At 47.5% G+C, this 14739-nt stretch overlaps 3 protein-coding genes and 1 non-coding gene across 4 annotated transcripts; 1 reads left to right on the top strand and 3 right to left on the bottom strand.

Moving 5' to 3' along the window:
* The first annotated feature begins 173 nt into the window (after positions 1-173).
* Positions 174-1089, top strand: LOC120847647 (histone H1-III-like). The gene has a single exon (XM_040219509.2). It carries the CDS (start codon positions 427-429, stop codon positions 1030-1032), a length of 606 nt encoding a protein of 201 aa, XP_040075443.2. The 5' UTR covers positions 174-426; the 3' UTR covers positions 1033-1089.
* A 6357-nt stretch (positions 1090-7446) lies between these two features.
* LOC115321507 lies at positions 7447-7565 on the bottom strand. The gene has a single exon (XR_003918798.1). It is a non-coding gene; the product is annotated as a 5S ribosomal RNA (ribosomal RNA).
* A 250-nt stretch (positions 7566-7815) lies between these two features.
* On the bottom strand, positions 7816-8709 carry LOC121836269 (histone H4-like). Its single transcript, XM_042291125.1, has one exon. It carries the CDS (start codon positions 8137-8139, stop codon positions 7828-7830), a length of 312 nt encoding a protein of 103 aa, XP_042147059.1. The 5' UTR covers positions 8140-8709; the 3' UTR covers positions 7816-7827.
* Positions 8710-9634: 925 nt separating this feature from the next.
* On the bottom strand, positions 9635-10140 carry LOC120837205 (histone H2B). The gene has a single exon (XM_040206444.2). It carries the CDS (start codon positions 10065-10067, stop codon positions 9693-9695), a length of 375 nt encoding a protein of 124 aa, XP_040062378.1. The 5' UTR covers positions 10068-10140; the 3' UTR covers positions 9635-9692.
* Between the last annotated feature and the right edge of the window lie 4599 nt (positions 10141-14739).

Genomic DNA, 14739 nt, shown 5'->3' with positions numbered 1-14739 from the left:
TAGAGCACAGAATCGAGCAAAAATTAGACTCCCAACCTTGTTATTTTAGAAACGGCACGGTTATAAACATTCGTTACCTTCTCCAGTGGGCCGCGCTCGCCTCTCGTCCAATCAGCGCGCTTGTTCATTCTTGGATGCTGTTTTGGGCGACTTTCTTGCGAGGGCCTATGCGCTTGGCTCCGTAAAATAATTTTTCTCGATCGAAGTAACTCAGACTTGTGAGGATAATGTGGAACCTATATTAGAGCACAGAATCGAGCAAAAATTAGACTCCAAACTTTGTTATTTTAGAAACGGCATGGTTACAAACATTCGTCACCTTCGAAGGGCTTCTCCCGGAGGTTCGCGCTCGCCTCTCTCGGCCAATGAGCGCTTGTTCTAGACGGTTTTTTTTCAGTCTCTCTCTGCTTACGATTAGAGTGGGTCATGTCCGAAGAAGTGTCCGCTCCTGCTGGGGTCGCGGCCCCCGCTGCCCTTAAGAGCCCCAAAAAGGCTTCCACGAAAGTGTCCAAGGGAAAGGCAAAGGCCGTGCCAACGCATCCCAAGGTGTCCGCAATGGTGACAGCATCCATCAGTGCGCTTAAGGAACGTGGTGGTTCATCTCTACAAGCCATCAAGAAATACATGTCTGCCAACTACAAGGTGGACGTCGAGAAGCTGTCTCCTTTCATCCGCAAGTATCTCAAGTCTGCCGTGGCTGCGGGAGCATTGGTGCAGACCAAGGGCAAGGGAGCTACCGGATCGTTCAAGCTGTCAGCCAAGTCCGACAAGCCCTCACCTGCTGCTAGGAAGCCCAAAAAGGAGGCTGGTGCTGCAAAGAAGCGCCCAGCCTCGGCAACTGCCGGTGCGGCCAGGAAGAAGAAGCCCGGGACTGCCAAGAAGTCGCCCGCAAAGAGGGCCAAGTCGGCCAAGCCGAAAAAGCCAAAGGCAGAGAAGAAGGCTGCAGCACCCAAGAGCCCCAAGAAACCCAAGGCAGCAAAAAAGACCCCTGCCAAGAAGCCGGCTGCAAAGAAGGCTTCCTCCAAGAAATAGGTCTTCTCCTGGATATCCAGAGCGAAAAACAAAACGGCCCTCATCAGGGCCATAATTCGTTTGCATATCGGGGGATATGCACTTGCGTGGCATGCTCCCGTGTCTCTCGCCACCTCTCTGTTCCAGCCTCGGTAAGCTGATTCCTGCTCTTTTTCAATGTGCACGAGGCATACTTGGTGTTATATTATTGTTTGTTCCCCTGTTAGCAGCATTTTATCTTTGTGTATGGTACTCGTGAAGTCGTGGAGGCCCGCTTCACGCTCGAGCCGCGATTCGATCGCCTAAGATCAGGCGAAAATAAAAAAAACTACTCGCTTTAGAACAGTCTTTTTTTCTGTCCTCTTAGCGCACACCTTTTTTTTGCGGCACACGAAATTAAGATTCTGTATCTACGTTTATTATTACCTCTTTTAAACTTAAATCGACCAGCCGCCCTGACCGCTTGAAAACTAGTTTTGGCTTCCAAGTAAGAGGTTAGATCGAAATATGAAGAAAAATAACTCCGTTTAAATTCAAATAATTTTTACACCTATTAGAGAAGTTCATTAGCTTTCGGAAAATATATACTTCGCTATGCGTAAAAATATTTTTCGTTGCGTTAGAGAGTGAAACAGGTCAAGCTGTAGAGTCCGGCGCGCGCTCGAGCCGCGATTCGATCGTCCAAGATCAGGCAAAAATTAAATATAAAAAGAACTACTCGCTTCAGAAGAGTCTCTTTTTCTGTGCTCTTAGCGCACACGTTTTTTTAGCGGCACACAAAATTAAGAATCTGCATCTGCGTTTATTATTACCTTTGTTAAACTTAAATCGACCATCCACCCAGAGCGCCCGAAAACTTGTTTTGCCTTCCAAGTAAGTGGTTAGATCGAAATATGAAAAAAAATAACTACGTTTAAATTCAAATAATTTTTACACCTATTAGAGAAGTTCATTAGCTTTCGGAAAATATATACTTCGCTATGCGTAAAAATATTTTTCGTTGCGTTAGAGAGTGAAACAGGTCAAGCTGTAGAGTCCGGCGCGCGCTCGAGCCGCGATTCGATCGTCCAAGATCAGGCAAAAATTAAATATAAAAAGAACTACTCGCTTCAGAAGAGTCTCTTTTTCTGTGCTCTTAGCGCACACGTTTTTTGAGCGGCACACAAAATTAAGAATCTGCATCTGCGTTTATTATTACCTTTGTTAAACTTAAATCGACCATCCACCCAGAGCGCCCGAAAACTTGTTTTGCCTTCCAAGTAAGTGGTTAGATCGAAATATGAAGAAGAATAACTACGTTTAAATTCAAATAATTTTTACACCTATTAGAGAAGTTCATTAGCTTTCGGAAAATATATACTTCGCTATGCGTAAAAATATTTTTCGTTGCGTTAGAGAGTGAAACAGGTCAAGCTGTAGAGTCCGGCGCGCGCTCGAGCCGCGATTCGATCGTCCAAGATCAGGCAAAAATTAAATATAAAAAGAACTACTCGCTTCAGAAGAGTCTCTTTTTCTGTGCTCTTAGCGCACACGTTTTTTGAGCGGCACACAAAATTAAGAATCTGCATCTGCGTTTATTATTACCTTTGTTAAACTTAGATCGACCATTCACCCAGAGCGCCCGAAAACTTGTTTTGCCTTCCAAGTAAGTGGTCAGATCGAAATATGAAGAAGAATAACTCCGTTTAAATTCAAATAATTTTTACACCTATTAGAGAAGTTCATTAGCTTTCGGAATATATATACTTCGCTATGCGTAAAAATATTTTTCGTTGCGTTAGAGAGTGAAACAGGTCAAGCTGTAGAGTCCGGCGCGCGCTCGAGCCGCGATTCGATCGTCCAAGATCAGGCAAAAATTAAATATAAAAAGAACTACTCGCTTCAGAAGAGTCTCTTTTTCTGTGCTCTTAGCGCACACGTTTTTTGAGCGGCACACAAAATTAGAGAATCTGCATCTGCGTTTATTATTACCTTTGTTAAACTTAGATCGACCATCCACCCAGAGCGCCCGAAAACTTGTTTTGCCTTCCAAGTAAGTGGTCAGATCGAAATATGAAGAAGAATAACTCCGTTTAAATTCAAATAATTTTTACACCTATTAGAGAAGTTCATTAGCTTTGGGAAAATATATACTTCGCTATGCGTAAAAATATTTTTCGTTGCGTTAGAGAGTGAAACAGGTCAAGCTGTAGAGTCCGGCGCGCGCTCGAGCCGCGATTCGATCGTCCAAGATCAGGCAAAAATTAAATATAAAAAGAACTACTCGCTTCAGAAGAGTCTCTTTTTCTGTGCTCTTAGCGCACACGTTTTTTGAGCGGCACACAAAATTAAGAATCTGCATCTGCGTTTATTATTACCTTTGTTAAACTTAGATCGACCATCCACCCAGAGCGCCCGAAAACTTGTTTTGCCTTCCAAGTAAGTGGTCAGATCAAAATATGAAGAAGAATAACTCCGTTTAAATTCAAATAATTTTTACACCTATTAGAGAAGTTCATTAGCTTTCGGAAAATATATACTTCGCTATGCGTAAAAATATTTTTCGTTGCGTTAGAGAGTGAAACAGGTCAAGCTGTAGAGTCCGGCGCGCGCTCGAGCCGCGATTCGATCGTCCAAGATCAGGCAAAAATTAAATATAAAAAGAACTACTCGCTTCAGAAGAGTCTCTTTTTCTGTGCTCTTAGCGCACACGTTTTTTGAGCGGCACACAAAATTAAGAATCTGCATCTGCGTTTATTATTACCTTTGTTAAACGTAGATCGACCATCCACCCAGAGCGCCCGAAAACTTGTTTTGCCTTCCAAGTAAGTGGTCAGATCGAAATATGAAGAAGAATAACTACGTTTAAATTCAAATAATTTTTACACCTATTAGAGAAGTTTATTAGCTTTCGGAAAATATATACTTCGCCATGCGTAAAAATATTTTTCGTTGCGTTAGAGAGTGAAACAGGTCAAGCTGTAGAGTCCGGCGCGCGCTCGAGCCGCGATTCGATCGTCCAAGATCAGGCAAAAATTAAATATAAAAAGAACTACTCGCTTCAGAAGAGTCTCTTTTTCTGTGCTCTTAGCGCACACGTTTTTTGAGCGGCACACAAAATTAGAGAATCTGCATCTGCGTTTATTATTACCTTTGTTAAACTTAGATCGACCATCCACCCAGAGCGCCCGAAAACTTGTTTTGCCTTCCAAGTAAGTGGTCAGATCGAAATATGAAGAAGAATAACTCCGTTTAAATTCAAATAATTTTTACACCTATTAGAGAAGTTCATTAGCTTTCGGAAAATATATACTTCGCTATGCGTAAAAATATTTTTCGTTGCGTTAGAGAGTGAAACAGGTCAAGCTCTAGAGTCCGGCGCGCGCTCGAGCCGCGATTCGATCGTCCAAGATCAGGCAAAAATTAAATATAAAAAGAACTACTCGCTTCAGAAGAGTCTCTTTTTCTGTGCTCTTAGCGCACACGTTTTTTGAGCGGCACACAAAATTAAGAATCTGCATCTGCGTTTATTATTACCTTTGTTAAACTTAGATCGACCATTCACCCAGAGCGCCCGAAAACTTGTTTTGCCTTCCAAGTAAGTGGTCAGATCGAAATATGAAGAAGAATAACTCCGTTTAAATTCAAATAATTTTTACACCTATTAGAGAAGTTCATTAGCTTTCGGAAAATATATACTTCGCTATGCGTAAAAATATTTTTCGTTGCGTTAGAGAGTGAAACAGGTCAAGCTCTAGAGTCCGGCGCGCGCTCGAGCCGCGATTCGATCGTCCAAGATCAGGCAAAAATTAAATATAAAAAGAACTACTCGCTTCAGAAGAGTCTCTTTTTCTGTGCTCTTAGCGCACACGTTTTTTGAGCGGCACACAAAATTAGAGAATCTGCATCTGCGTTTATTATTACCTTTGTTAAACTTAGATCGACCATCCACCCAGAGCGCCCGAAAACTTGTTTTGCCTTCCAAGTAAGTGGTCAGATCGAAATATGAAGAAGAATAACTCCGTTTAAATTCAAATAATTTTTACACCTATTAGAGAAGTTCATTAGCTTTCGGAAAATATATACTTCGCTATGCGTAAAAATATTTTTCGTTGCGTTAGAGAGTGAAACAGGTCAAGCTGTAGAGTCCGGCGCGCGCTCGAGCCGCGATTCGATCGTCCAAGATCAGGCAAAAATTAAATATAAAAAGAACTACTCGCTTCAGAAGAGTCTCTTTTTCTGTGCTCTTAGCGCACACGTTTTTTGAGCGGCACACAAAATTAAGAATCTGCATCTGCGTTTATTATTACCTTTGTTAAACTTAGATCGACCATCCACCCAGAGCGCCCGAAAACTTGTTTTGCCTTCCAAGTAAGTGGTCAGATCGAAATATGAAGAAGAATAACTCCGTTTAAATTCAAATAATTTTTACACCTATTAGAGAAGTTTATTAGCTTTCGGAAAATATATACTTCGCTATGCGTAAAAATATTTTTCGTTGCGTTAGAGAGTGAAACAGGTCAAGCTGTAGAGTCCGGCGCGCGCTCGAGCCGCGATTCGATCGTCCAAGATCAGGCAAAAATTAAATATAAAAAGAACTACTCGCTTCAGAAGAGTCTCTTTTTCTGTGCTCTTAGCGCACACGTTTTTTGAGCGGCACACAAAATTAAGAATCTGCATCTGCGTTTATTATTACCTTTGTTAAAATTAGATCGACCATCCACCCAGAGCGCCCGAAAACTTGTTTTGCCTTCCAAGTAAGTGGTCAGATCGAAATATGAAGAAGAATAACTACGTTTAAATTCAAATAATTTTTACACCTATTAGAGAAGTTCATTAGCTTTCGGAAAATATATACTTCGCCATGCGTAAAAATATTTTTCGTTGCGTTAGAGAGTGAAACAGGTCAAGCTGTAGAGTCCGGCGCGCGCTCGAGCCGCGATTCGATCGTCCAAGATCAGGCAAAAATTAAATATAAAAAGAACTACTCGCTTCAGAAGAGTCTCTTTTTCTGTGCTCTTAGCGCACACGTTTTTTGAGCGGCACACAAAATTAAGAATCTGCATCTGCGTTTATTATTACCTTTGTTAAACTTAGATCGACCATTCACCCAGAGCGCCCGAAAACTTGTTTTGCCTTCCAAGTAAGTGGTCAGATCGAAATATGAAGAAGAATAACTCCGTTTAAATTCAAATAATTTTTACACCTATTAGAGAAGTTCATTAGCTTTCGGAAAATATATACTTCGCTATGCGTAAAAATATTTTTCGTTGCGTTAGAGAGTGAAACAGGTCAAGCTGTAGAGTCCGGCGCGCGCTCGAGCCGCGATTCGATCGTCCAAGATCAGGCAAAAATTAAATATAAAAAGAACTACTCGCTTCAGAAGAGTCTCTTTTTCTGTGCTCTTAGCGCACACGTTTTTTGAGCGGCACACAAAATTAGAGAATCTGCATCTGCGTTTATTATTACCTTTGTTAAACTTAGATCGACCATCCACCCAGAGCACCCGAAAACTTGTTTTGCCTTCCAAGTAAGTGGTCAGATCGAAATATGAAGAAGAATAACTCCGTTTAAATTCAAATAATTTTTACACCTATTAGAGAAGTTCATTAGCTTTCGGAAAATAAATACTTCGCTATGCGTAAAAATATTTTTCGTTGCGTTAGAGAGTGAAACAGGTCAAGCTGTAGAGTCCGGCGCGCGCTCGAGCCGCGATTCGATCGTCCAAGATCAGGCAAAAATTAAATATAAAAAGAACTACTCGCTTCAGAAGAGTCTCTTTTTCTGTGCTCTTAGCGCACACGTTTTTTGAGCGGCACACAAAATTAAGAATCTGCATCTGCGTTTATTATTACCTTTGTTAAACTTAGATCGACCATCCACCCAGAGCGCCCGAAAACTTGTTTTGCCTTCCAAGTAAGTGGTCAGATCGAAATATGAAGAAGAATAACTCCGTTTAAATTCAAATAATTTTTACACCTATTAGAGAAGTTCATTAGCTTTCGGAAAATATATACTTCGCTATGCGTAAAAATATTTTTCGTTGCGTTAGAGAGTGAAACAGGTCAAGCTGTAGAGTCCGGCGCGCGCTCGAGCCGCGATTCGATCGTCCAAGATCAGGCAAAAATTAAATATAAAAAGAACTACTCGCTTCAGAAGAGTCTCTTTTTCTGTGCTCTTAGCGCACACGTTTTTTGAGCGGCACACAAAATTAAGAATCTGCATCTGCGTTTATTATTACCTTTGTTAAACTTAGATCGACCATCCACCCAGAGCGCCCGAAAACTTGTTTTGCCTTCCAAGTAAGTGGTTAGATCAAAATATGAAGAAGAATAACTCCGTTTAAATTCAAATAATTTTTAAACCTATTAGAGAAGTTCATTAGCTTTCAGAAAATATAAGAACTGGTACAAAAGGACACAACCCTCCAAGAGTGCAGAAAAAAAAAAAGAAAAATGCCATCAGCACTCCGTGTTCCCAGGTGGTCACCCTCCCAAGTACTGACGGAGCCCGATGCTGCTTAGCTTCGGTGATCGGACGAGAACCGGCGTATTCAGCATGGTATGGCCGATGGCAGGTACTAGGGCAACGAATGTTCGACTGCTGCCTGAGAAGATTGGTACACTCGGCTGTGGCGCACAAAATGGTAGAGACCCGCGGCAAAACAACACTCATGACAAAAGAGGAATCACTCACCCAAAGCAGTGCTTGTTTTCAGGATTACAGAGAGACACGGGAGGGAGGCGTTGGAATGAAAACCCGTTTCCAAGATAGATCGGTACTGGTTTGGCCCTGAAAAGGGCCGTTTTCGATGTGTGTCCGACGGCGAGACGGCTGTTAACCACCGAAACCAAAGAGGGTACGGCCTTGCCTCTTGAGCGCGTACACCACATCCATGGCCGTCACGGTCTTCCTCTTGGCGTGCTCGGTGTAGGTGACGGCATCGCGAATGACGTTCTCCAGGAAGACCTTGAGGACGCCGCGGGTCTCTTCATAGATGAGGCCGGAAATGCGCTTGACACCACCGCGGCGGGCTAGGCGACGGATTGCAGGCTTGGTGATCCCCTGGATGTTATCGCGAAGAACCTTGCGATGGCGCTTGGCACCACCCTTGCCCAGGCCCTTGCCGCCCTTGCCTCTTCCAGACATGTTTGCTGCAAAAACAGGGACGGAAAACACGACCGCACCGTTCGCCTACTTCAACAAAGACTGGCGGCAATGCTCTACGGGTCCGACCAAGTGAACCCACGACGGCCTCCTCCTCTCCCGCCGACGAATGGGAGCAGTCCTGCAGCTTCGTATTGTGGCCGACAGGTGGCTGCGCACTGGAAGCAAGCGTGTGTTGATGAAATGCATGGCTTTAGCAAAGGCATTCATACACCTCGCCCATTTTGAGTCTTCATAGTTGTATGTGCAAAACATTGTTTTTTCTAGGTTCCAGGAGATATATATTTTAGCGGGATTAAGATTCGTTTTCGCTAAGTCAATGGGAGAAACATGTCAACTCAGGAGTGCCGAGCTTCGCACCGATGCAGCTAGTCAAGGGCCCGTTTTCACATGCGAATAAGAAAGAGTTTTATAAACGTTCGAGCAATCTATTCATCGGAACTTGTACAAGACACACTCTTCTCACGGCACACAAAAATTAAAGTTTCTTATCACTGGCGTTTTTAAGCGCGCAGTGCAATTCACCGCCATGGTGAGCCGGGTCGACAGCAAGTTGGGTCACCCAAGAACACAGTTTGATCAAAATATTGACTGATATAAAAGGGTCCGGTTTTAAGTGCTTATTACACGGGACGAAAAGTCTTTTTGGCTGGCAGAAAATTTGATACTGAAAAACTTTTTACCAAGCCTTCGGTCTGTTAAGAAGCAAAACCTGCCACCCGAAAGCGGCCAGTTCGTGCCGCTGCCGCGAATCGCGCAAATGAAGTAAAGTAATGAAACAATTTCGTCTAAATTCAAATGCTTTTTACACCTACCGAAGAATTTCATTAGCTTTCAGAAAATATACACTTCGGTAAGCGTAAAGATATTTTTCGTTGCGTTAGAGAGCGAAACAGGCGAAGCCGTAGGGCCGGCTTCGCGCTCGGGCCGGAATTCGATCGTCCAAGATCAGGCAAAAATAAAAATAAAAGTACTCGCCTTAAAAGAGTTTCTCTTTTTTGTGCTGTTAGTACACACTTTTCTTTCGCGGCACACGAGATTAAAAGCCTGTATCTACGTTTATCATTGCATTTTTTAAACTTAAAATAAGAACACTCGAATTTAAAAGCAAGTTATTTGATACAACCGTGGCTCTAAAAAGAAAAACGCTGCAACTCGAAAACACAACACTCTGGAGTATGGGCTCCCAACGGCTAAAAACCACGCGAATATATCCTTTACATACGCGAGCGATGTGCAATATTTAGGAAGGTCACTCGTGCCCTCAAAAGCAATGAAATACAATGTTTTTTTTTCACCGAAACAAAATAAACGACATCCGACTGTGGCTACAAGAAGCCAAGTTCGACTGCACAACAAGAAAAAAGACATACTCTTTGCAAACATGCGCGATGCAGAAGCACTGGGTACTTACATATTTCTTGAAAAGAGAGACACGGGAGTTGGAAGTCATCGAGAGACGGCCGTTTTGCAGGGATGAGTATGGCCCTCAAAAGGGCCGTTTGTACATACAGCAGGGAGATAGCTCCTGGGTGTTACTTGGAACTGGTGTACTTGGTGACAGCCTTGGTGCCCTCGGACACCGCATGCTTTGCCAGTTCACCCGGCAGCAGGAGCCTCACAGCTGTCTGGATCTCCCGACTCGTGATGGTCGAGCGCTTGTTGTAGTGAGCCAGCCGAGACGACTCTGCTGCGATGCGCTCGAAGATGTCGTTCACGAAGCTGTTCATGATCGACATGGCCTTGCTGGACACTCCGGTGTCGGGATGGACCTGTTTGAGCACCTTGTAGATGTAGATGCTGAAGCTCTCCTTCCTCTTGCGCCTCTTCTTCTTCTTGTCGGTGGCACGCACATTTTTCTGTGCCTTGCCCGCCTTCTTCACTGCTTTTCCGCTCGGTTGGGGGGGCATCCTCGCGCGACTTGTCTTCGGGAGAAGATCGACGTTGTTACTCGCAAAAAGATGGCGAAACAACAACTGGGGCAACCTGAAATTTTCGAGAGAGAGAGAGAGAGAGAAGTCTTGCAAAAGAGGAAAAACCATCGTTGGAGTTACAGCCATGGGCCGAACGGTCATCGTTGGATTGGGGGAAGGGAAGGGGATAAAAGCTGATAGAAGAAAAAATTGTGAAAAAAGAGAGAGGGAGGTTGTTTCGCCAAAGCCGACAAGCGGGGCGCGAGGAGCCACAGAAAGTGGCTGGCAGAAAAGGGGCGGAGCCGAGGAAGGAAGGAGATCCTTTAAATGTCCAAGTGTCTTGTCCAGAAGCCTGTAGCACATCTTCACAGAGTCCAGGGTGAACGAATCGGGTTCGGCACGCGGTGTCCGAATTTCCAAGCACTGTCACCAGTCACACCAACACCAAGTTTCCCAGTATTCCGAGCCAAAGTGCAATGGGTCGGCGAGCATCTCTCCGCTGCATGTATACACAACACGGCGTTGCGAAAGGATTGGGGGGAACATTAATAGATTCCGTTCCCTCAACAGGGGCGGTCGAGCCTATTGTATGCATAAGGGACATTCCGCAGAGTGCTACGGAATGACATTCTTTGCCTGTGTTTGGCTGAGTGACCCACGCGATTTAACGCGTGGTTCACCAAACGCAAAGGTAGAAATTACTTGTATGGCATTTTCTGAAAATGCCTGACCCTTGGCATGCCTAGGGTTTACTAGCTTCCGAATCTATCATTCGAAAACTTTTCACGGCTGGGCGAGGTTAGTTCCTGCCCATTAAAAGGGAAAAAAAAAAGAATTCCGAATTTATTATTCGAAACCCGGACTCAGTAAGGTTATTCCTTGCCCGCGAGAGAAGAATCAACATAAATAAGAAAAATGGCACGGCGCCAGAGCGGGACAGCGCGCGGGGAGACTGTTTTGCCAAAGCAGAAGGGGCCCCGCGCGAGGGGCAGACCTGGCGAGAATAAAGAATAGAAAAACAAAACGCCGGAGGGAAGCTATCAGTTAGGATTTGCACAAAGAGCAGTCCCTGCTGCGAGGCAGGAAAGAAGAGATCAAAAATAAAAGCTAAAAGCAGACAAAGAACGCGAGAGAGAGGCTGTCAATCAAGTCGTGCGCGAAGGACGCACCCGACAAGAAGCGAAGCCAGAGAAAGAAAGGATAGCCAATACAGTCTTAAAAGTGTTAAGTGGGTCAGGGGGCCCACGCAAGGGGTGGCCCAGCGCGCGCGTTCCAAGAGGAGCTATCAGTTAGAACTTGTACAAAGAGTCCTCCCCGCTGAAGGCAGGAAAGAAAAATAAAACTAAAAGCCAAAAAGCAGACGGAAAACGCGAGAGAGAGGCTGTCAAACAAGTCCGGCGCCAAGAACGTACCGGTCAAGAAGCAAAGCCAAAGAAGAAAAGAAAACCAATACAGTCTAAAAGTGTTAAGTGGGTCAGGGGGCCCACGCGAGGGGTGGCCCAGCGCGCGCGTTCCAAGAGGAGCTATCAGTTAGAACTTGTACAAAGAGTCCTCCCCGCTGAAGGCAGGAAAGAAAAATAAAACTAAAAGCCAAAAAGCAGACGGAAAACGCGAGAGAGAGGCTGTCAAACAAGTCCGGCGCCAAGAACGTACCGGTCAAGAAGCAAAGCCAAAGAAGAAAAGAAAACCAATACAGTCTAAAAGTGTTAAGTGGGTCAGGGGGCCCACGCGAGGGGTGGCCCAGCGCGCGCGTTCCAAGAGGAGCTATCAGTTAGAACTTGTACAAAGAGTCCTCCCCGCTGAAGGCAGGAAAGAAAAATAAAACTAAAAGCCAAGAAGCAGACGGAAAACGCGAGAGAGAGGCTGTCAAACAAGTCCGGCGCCAAGAACGTACCGGACAAGAAGCAAAGCCAAAGAAAGAAAGATAAACAATACAGTCTAAAAGAGTTAAGTGGTTCAGGGGGCCCTCGCAAAGGGTGGGCCTGCGCGCGCCTTCTAAGTGGAAGGCAGTTAAGTAAACAGAAAGAAAAGAGAAGCTGAGTCTAAAGAGGAGGCTACAAGAAAGGAGAGAGAAAAAATAACAGCCGGGGGTGCAGCGCGAGGGAGAACCAAGGCGAATAAAGTAAAGAGAAGAAAAACGCGAGAGAGGAGCTGTCAATCAGCTCGGCAGCAAGGAGGAGAGATTACGGGAGAGGAGGACGCGACGCCCTGCAGGCCCTGCCTGGATAGCGATCGCGTCCCCCTCCGCCACGCGACCGGCGGAGAAACCGAGTTTCCCCGAAGGAGGGAAAGGAGGAGCGTTTTCGGCGGGCGGGCAGCAGCGCCAGGCCAGGCCTTCCTAGTGGGGTGAGCTTTCCCCGAAGCTCTGCGGCTGTCGTCTGCTACAGATCCTTTGTCTCTTGCGCGACCGTTGCAGCCTAGATCTCGCCGGCCAGCCCCGTCTCGACGAGGAATCCTGCGAGCGCTGTTAGGGCACTTTGCGCCGCCTTACCTTGCGGTCTGATTAGAGTTTCAAAGCTGTTCGTGCTACATCCAAGAGTGATGTAGCGACGAAACAATCGCTCACGTTCCTCGCCGAAGTCCGGGCACTCGCGGAGGAGATGATCGGCGTCCGCGACGGCCGCCGCGCATCTCGGGCAGCTTCGGTCGCGGTCGGCTCGCCACCTCGCTCTGTAGTCGGGGGTGAAGGCGCTGCTCGTGCGCAGCCTGTGGATCACCGCCGCTTCGCCTCGCCGCATGTTCCTCGGGGGCCTCGGGGGCAGGGGCCCGTGCTCGAGCTCGGGGTGGCGGGCTGCCACCACTCTTCTGACCAACAGGCGTGCATCGGAGAAGGCCGGGACCTCGGAGATCGGGTATGCAGGATCCTCCTGCGCTTCGGCGGCAAGGCGATCTGCTCTTTCATTACCTGCTATTCCACAGTGTGCAGGAACCCATTGGAAGGCCAGCGTCCATCCCCGGCGCTGCAGCTCGATGGCTTTTTGGGCCACCACCTTGGCCAGTGCTGGGGCCCTGTCCAGGTTCTTCAGGAGTCCGAGAGCAGCCTTGGAGTCACAGAGTATCACCAGGCGGTCTGGCTGCCCCTCGGTGTCCACGATGGACAGTGCCAGGATCAGCGCCGCCAGCTCAGCTGTCGTGGAGGTCGCCTGGAAAGAGAGCCTCTCGGCGGCCGTGCGGCCGGTGTCCTCCGACACGGCCGCGGCGCTGGCCGAGTGGCTCGCCGGATTTACAGACCCGTCCGTGAACGTCTTCGCCCAGCCCAGGAAGTGCTCGTGGATATGATGCTCCGCGTGCTGCCTCGCCGTCGTCTCAGCCATGTGCCTCTTTGGTGCATCGAGACCTGCGTTCAGTTCGACTCGCAGCGGGGGCTCCTCGCTCGGTGGTGGTGGTGTAGGGTTGTTCCCCGGGCCGCCCGCGATCCGAAAAAGTTCCCTCGCGTGCGCGGCGAGTTGGGACCGTGTGCGTTGTAAAATACGCTCGGGCAGCCCGGTTGTGCCCCTCGACTCACCGATCCGGATGAGGTGCCGCATCGCTCGTTCGGCCGCTGCGAGTCTTACCGTGGTGACGCCTGCATCGTTCAGTGTGTGGCGCGAGGAGGCCGTGCGGGGGACTCCGAGGCAGACGCGAAGTGCAGTGCGTTGCATCCGTTCGAGCAGTTCCCACTGGTTCTCTGTGAGTGTTAGTAGCGGCAGTGCGTACAGTGCGCGAGAAAGAATCAATCCCTTGTAGAGGGTCAACAGCATACCCTGTGAGGTTCCGCGGCGAGTACCTGCAAGCATTTGGATTATACGCGCGTGGCGTCGGCACTTACGGATTACCTCTGCAACCGCAGGAGCCCATGTGGCTTTCCTGTCCAGTTGCACCCCCAGGTAAGCTGCTTGCTTCTTGATTGGAATTTCTGTGCCGCCTGCTTTGATTGACATTGAGAAGCGATATGTGTAGTGGGGGGCATTGCACAGAACGACGGACTTGCTCGGGGAGAGGGACAGGCCGAGCAGGGAAAGATAGTGCTCAATGTTGGTGACTCCTCTCTGCAAAGCTTTCCGCACGGCCCCTCGGTGCCATCCCCGAGCAGTTGCCCAAAGTGCAATGTCGTCTGCGTAAACCGCTATTTGGAGGCGCTTGACTCCCTTTTGGCCAATGTTTATGATTTGCGGGAGGGCCGACATAGCCACATTAAATAGCAAGGGGGAAAGCACGCCCCCCTGGGGGACGCCACACCTGATCTTCCTGGGAGTGCTGAGTCCCTTGGCTGCTCGTACCTGCGCCTCTCTGCCGCTGAGATATGCCCTCACGTAACGGAGCGGTCGGCCCTCGATTCCTGACAGCCTGAGCATGTCCAGAATTGCTGAGTGTTTGACGGCGTCGAATGCTTTAGACACATCGAGAAGGACGACTCCCGTCGTCCATCTCTTTGCCTTGCTTTCCTCGAGCGTGGTCACCAGATCCGCGATGGCGTCTGCGGTGCAGTGATGCCGTCGGAATCCACACGTGCTTTCCGGGTAGCCGCCCACCGACTCGAGATGGTATTCGAGTCGGCTTTTCACCATTCGTTCGAGTAGTTTCCCCATGCACGACGTGAGCGCGATGGGTCGGAACGAGCTGGGATCTTTTCTGGGCTTACCCGGCTTGGGGATCGGGACGACGACTGCCGAACGCCATTCGGAAGGGA

The sequence above is a fragment of the Ixodes scapularis genome, unplaced genomic scaffold (genome assembly GCF_016920785.2).
Source record: "Ixodes scapularis isolate PalLabHiFi unplaced genomic scaffold, ASM1692078v2 PGA_scaffold22__2_contigs__length_789307, whole genome shotgun sequence".
Classification (NCBI taxonomy): Eukaryota; Metazoa; Arthropoda; class Arachnida; order Ixodida; family Ixodidae; genus Ixodes; species Ixodes scapularis.
Note: the sequence above shows the minus strand (reverse complement) of the source record. Positions and strands in the feature narration are given on the sequence as shown.

Excerpts from the sequence above, each read along its gene's own strand:
- LOC120837205 (XM_040206444.2), bottom strand. The coding sequence starts at position 10,067 with ATGCCCCCCCAACCGAGCGGAAAAGCAGTGAAGAAGGCGGGCAAGGCA.
- LOC121836269 (XM_042291125.1), bottom strand. The coding sequence starts at position 8,139 with ATGTCTGGAAGAGGCAAGGGCGGCAAGGGCCTGGGCAAGGGTGGTGCC.
- LOC120847647 (XM_040219509.2), top strand. The coding sequence starts at position 427 with ATGTCCGAAGAAGTGTCCGCTCCTGCTGGGGTCGCGGCCCCCGCTGCC.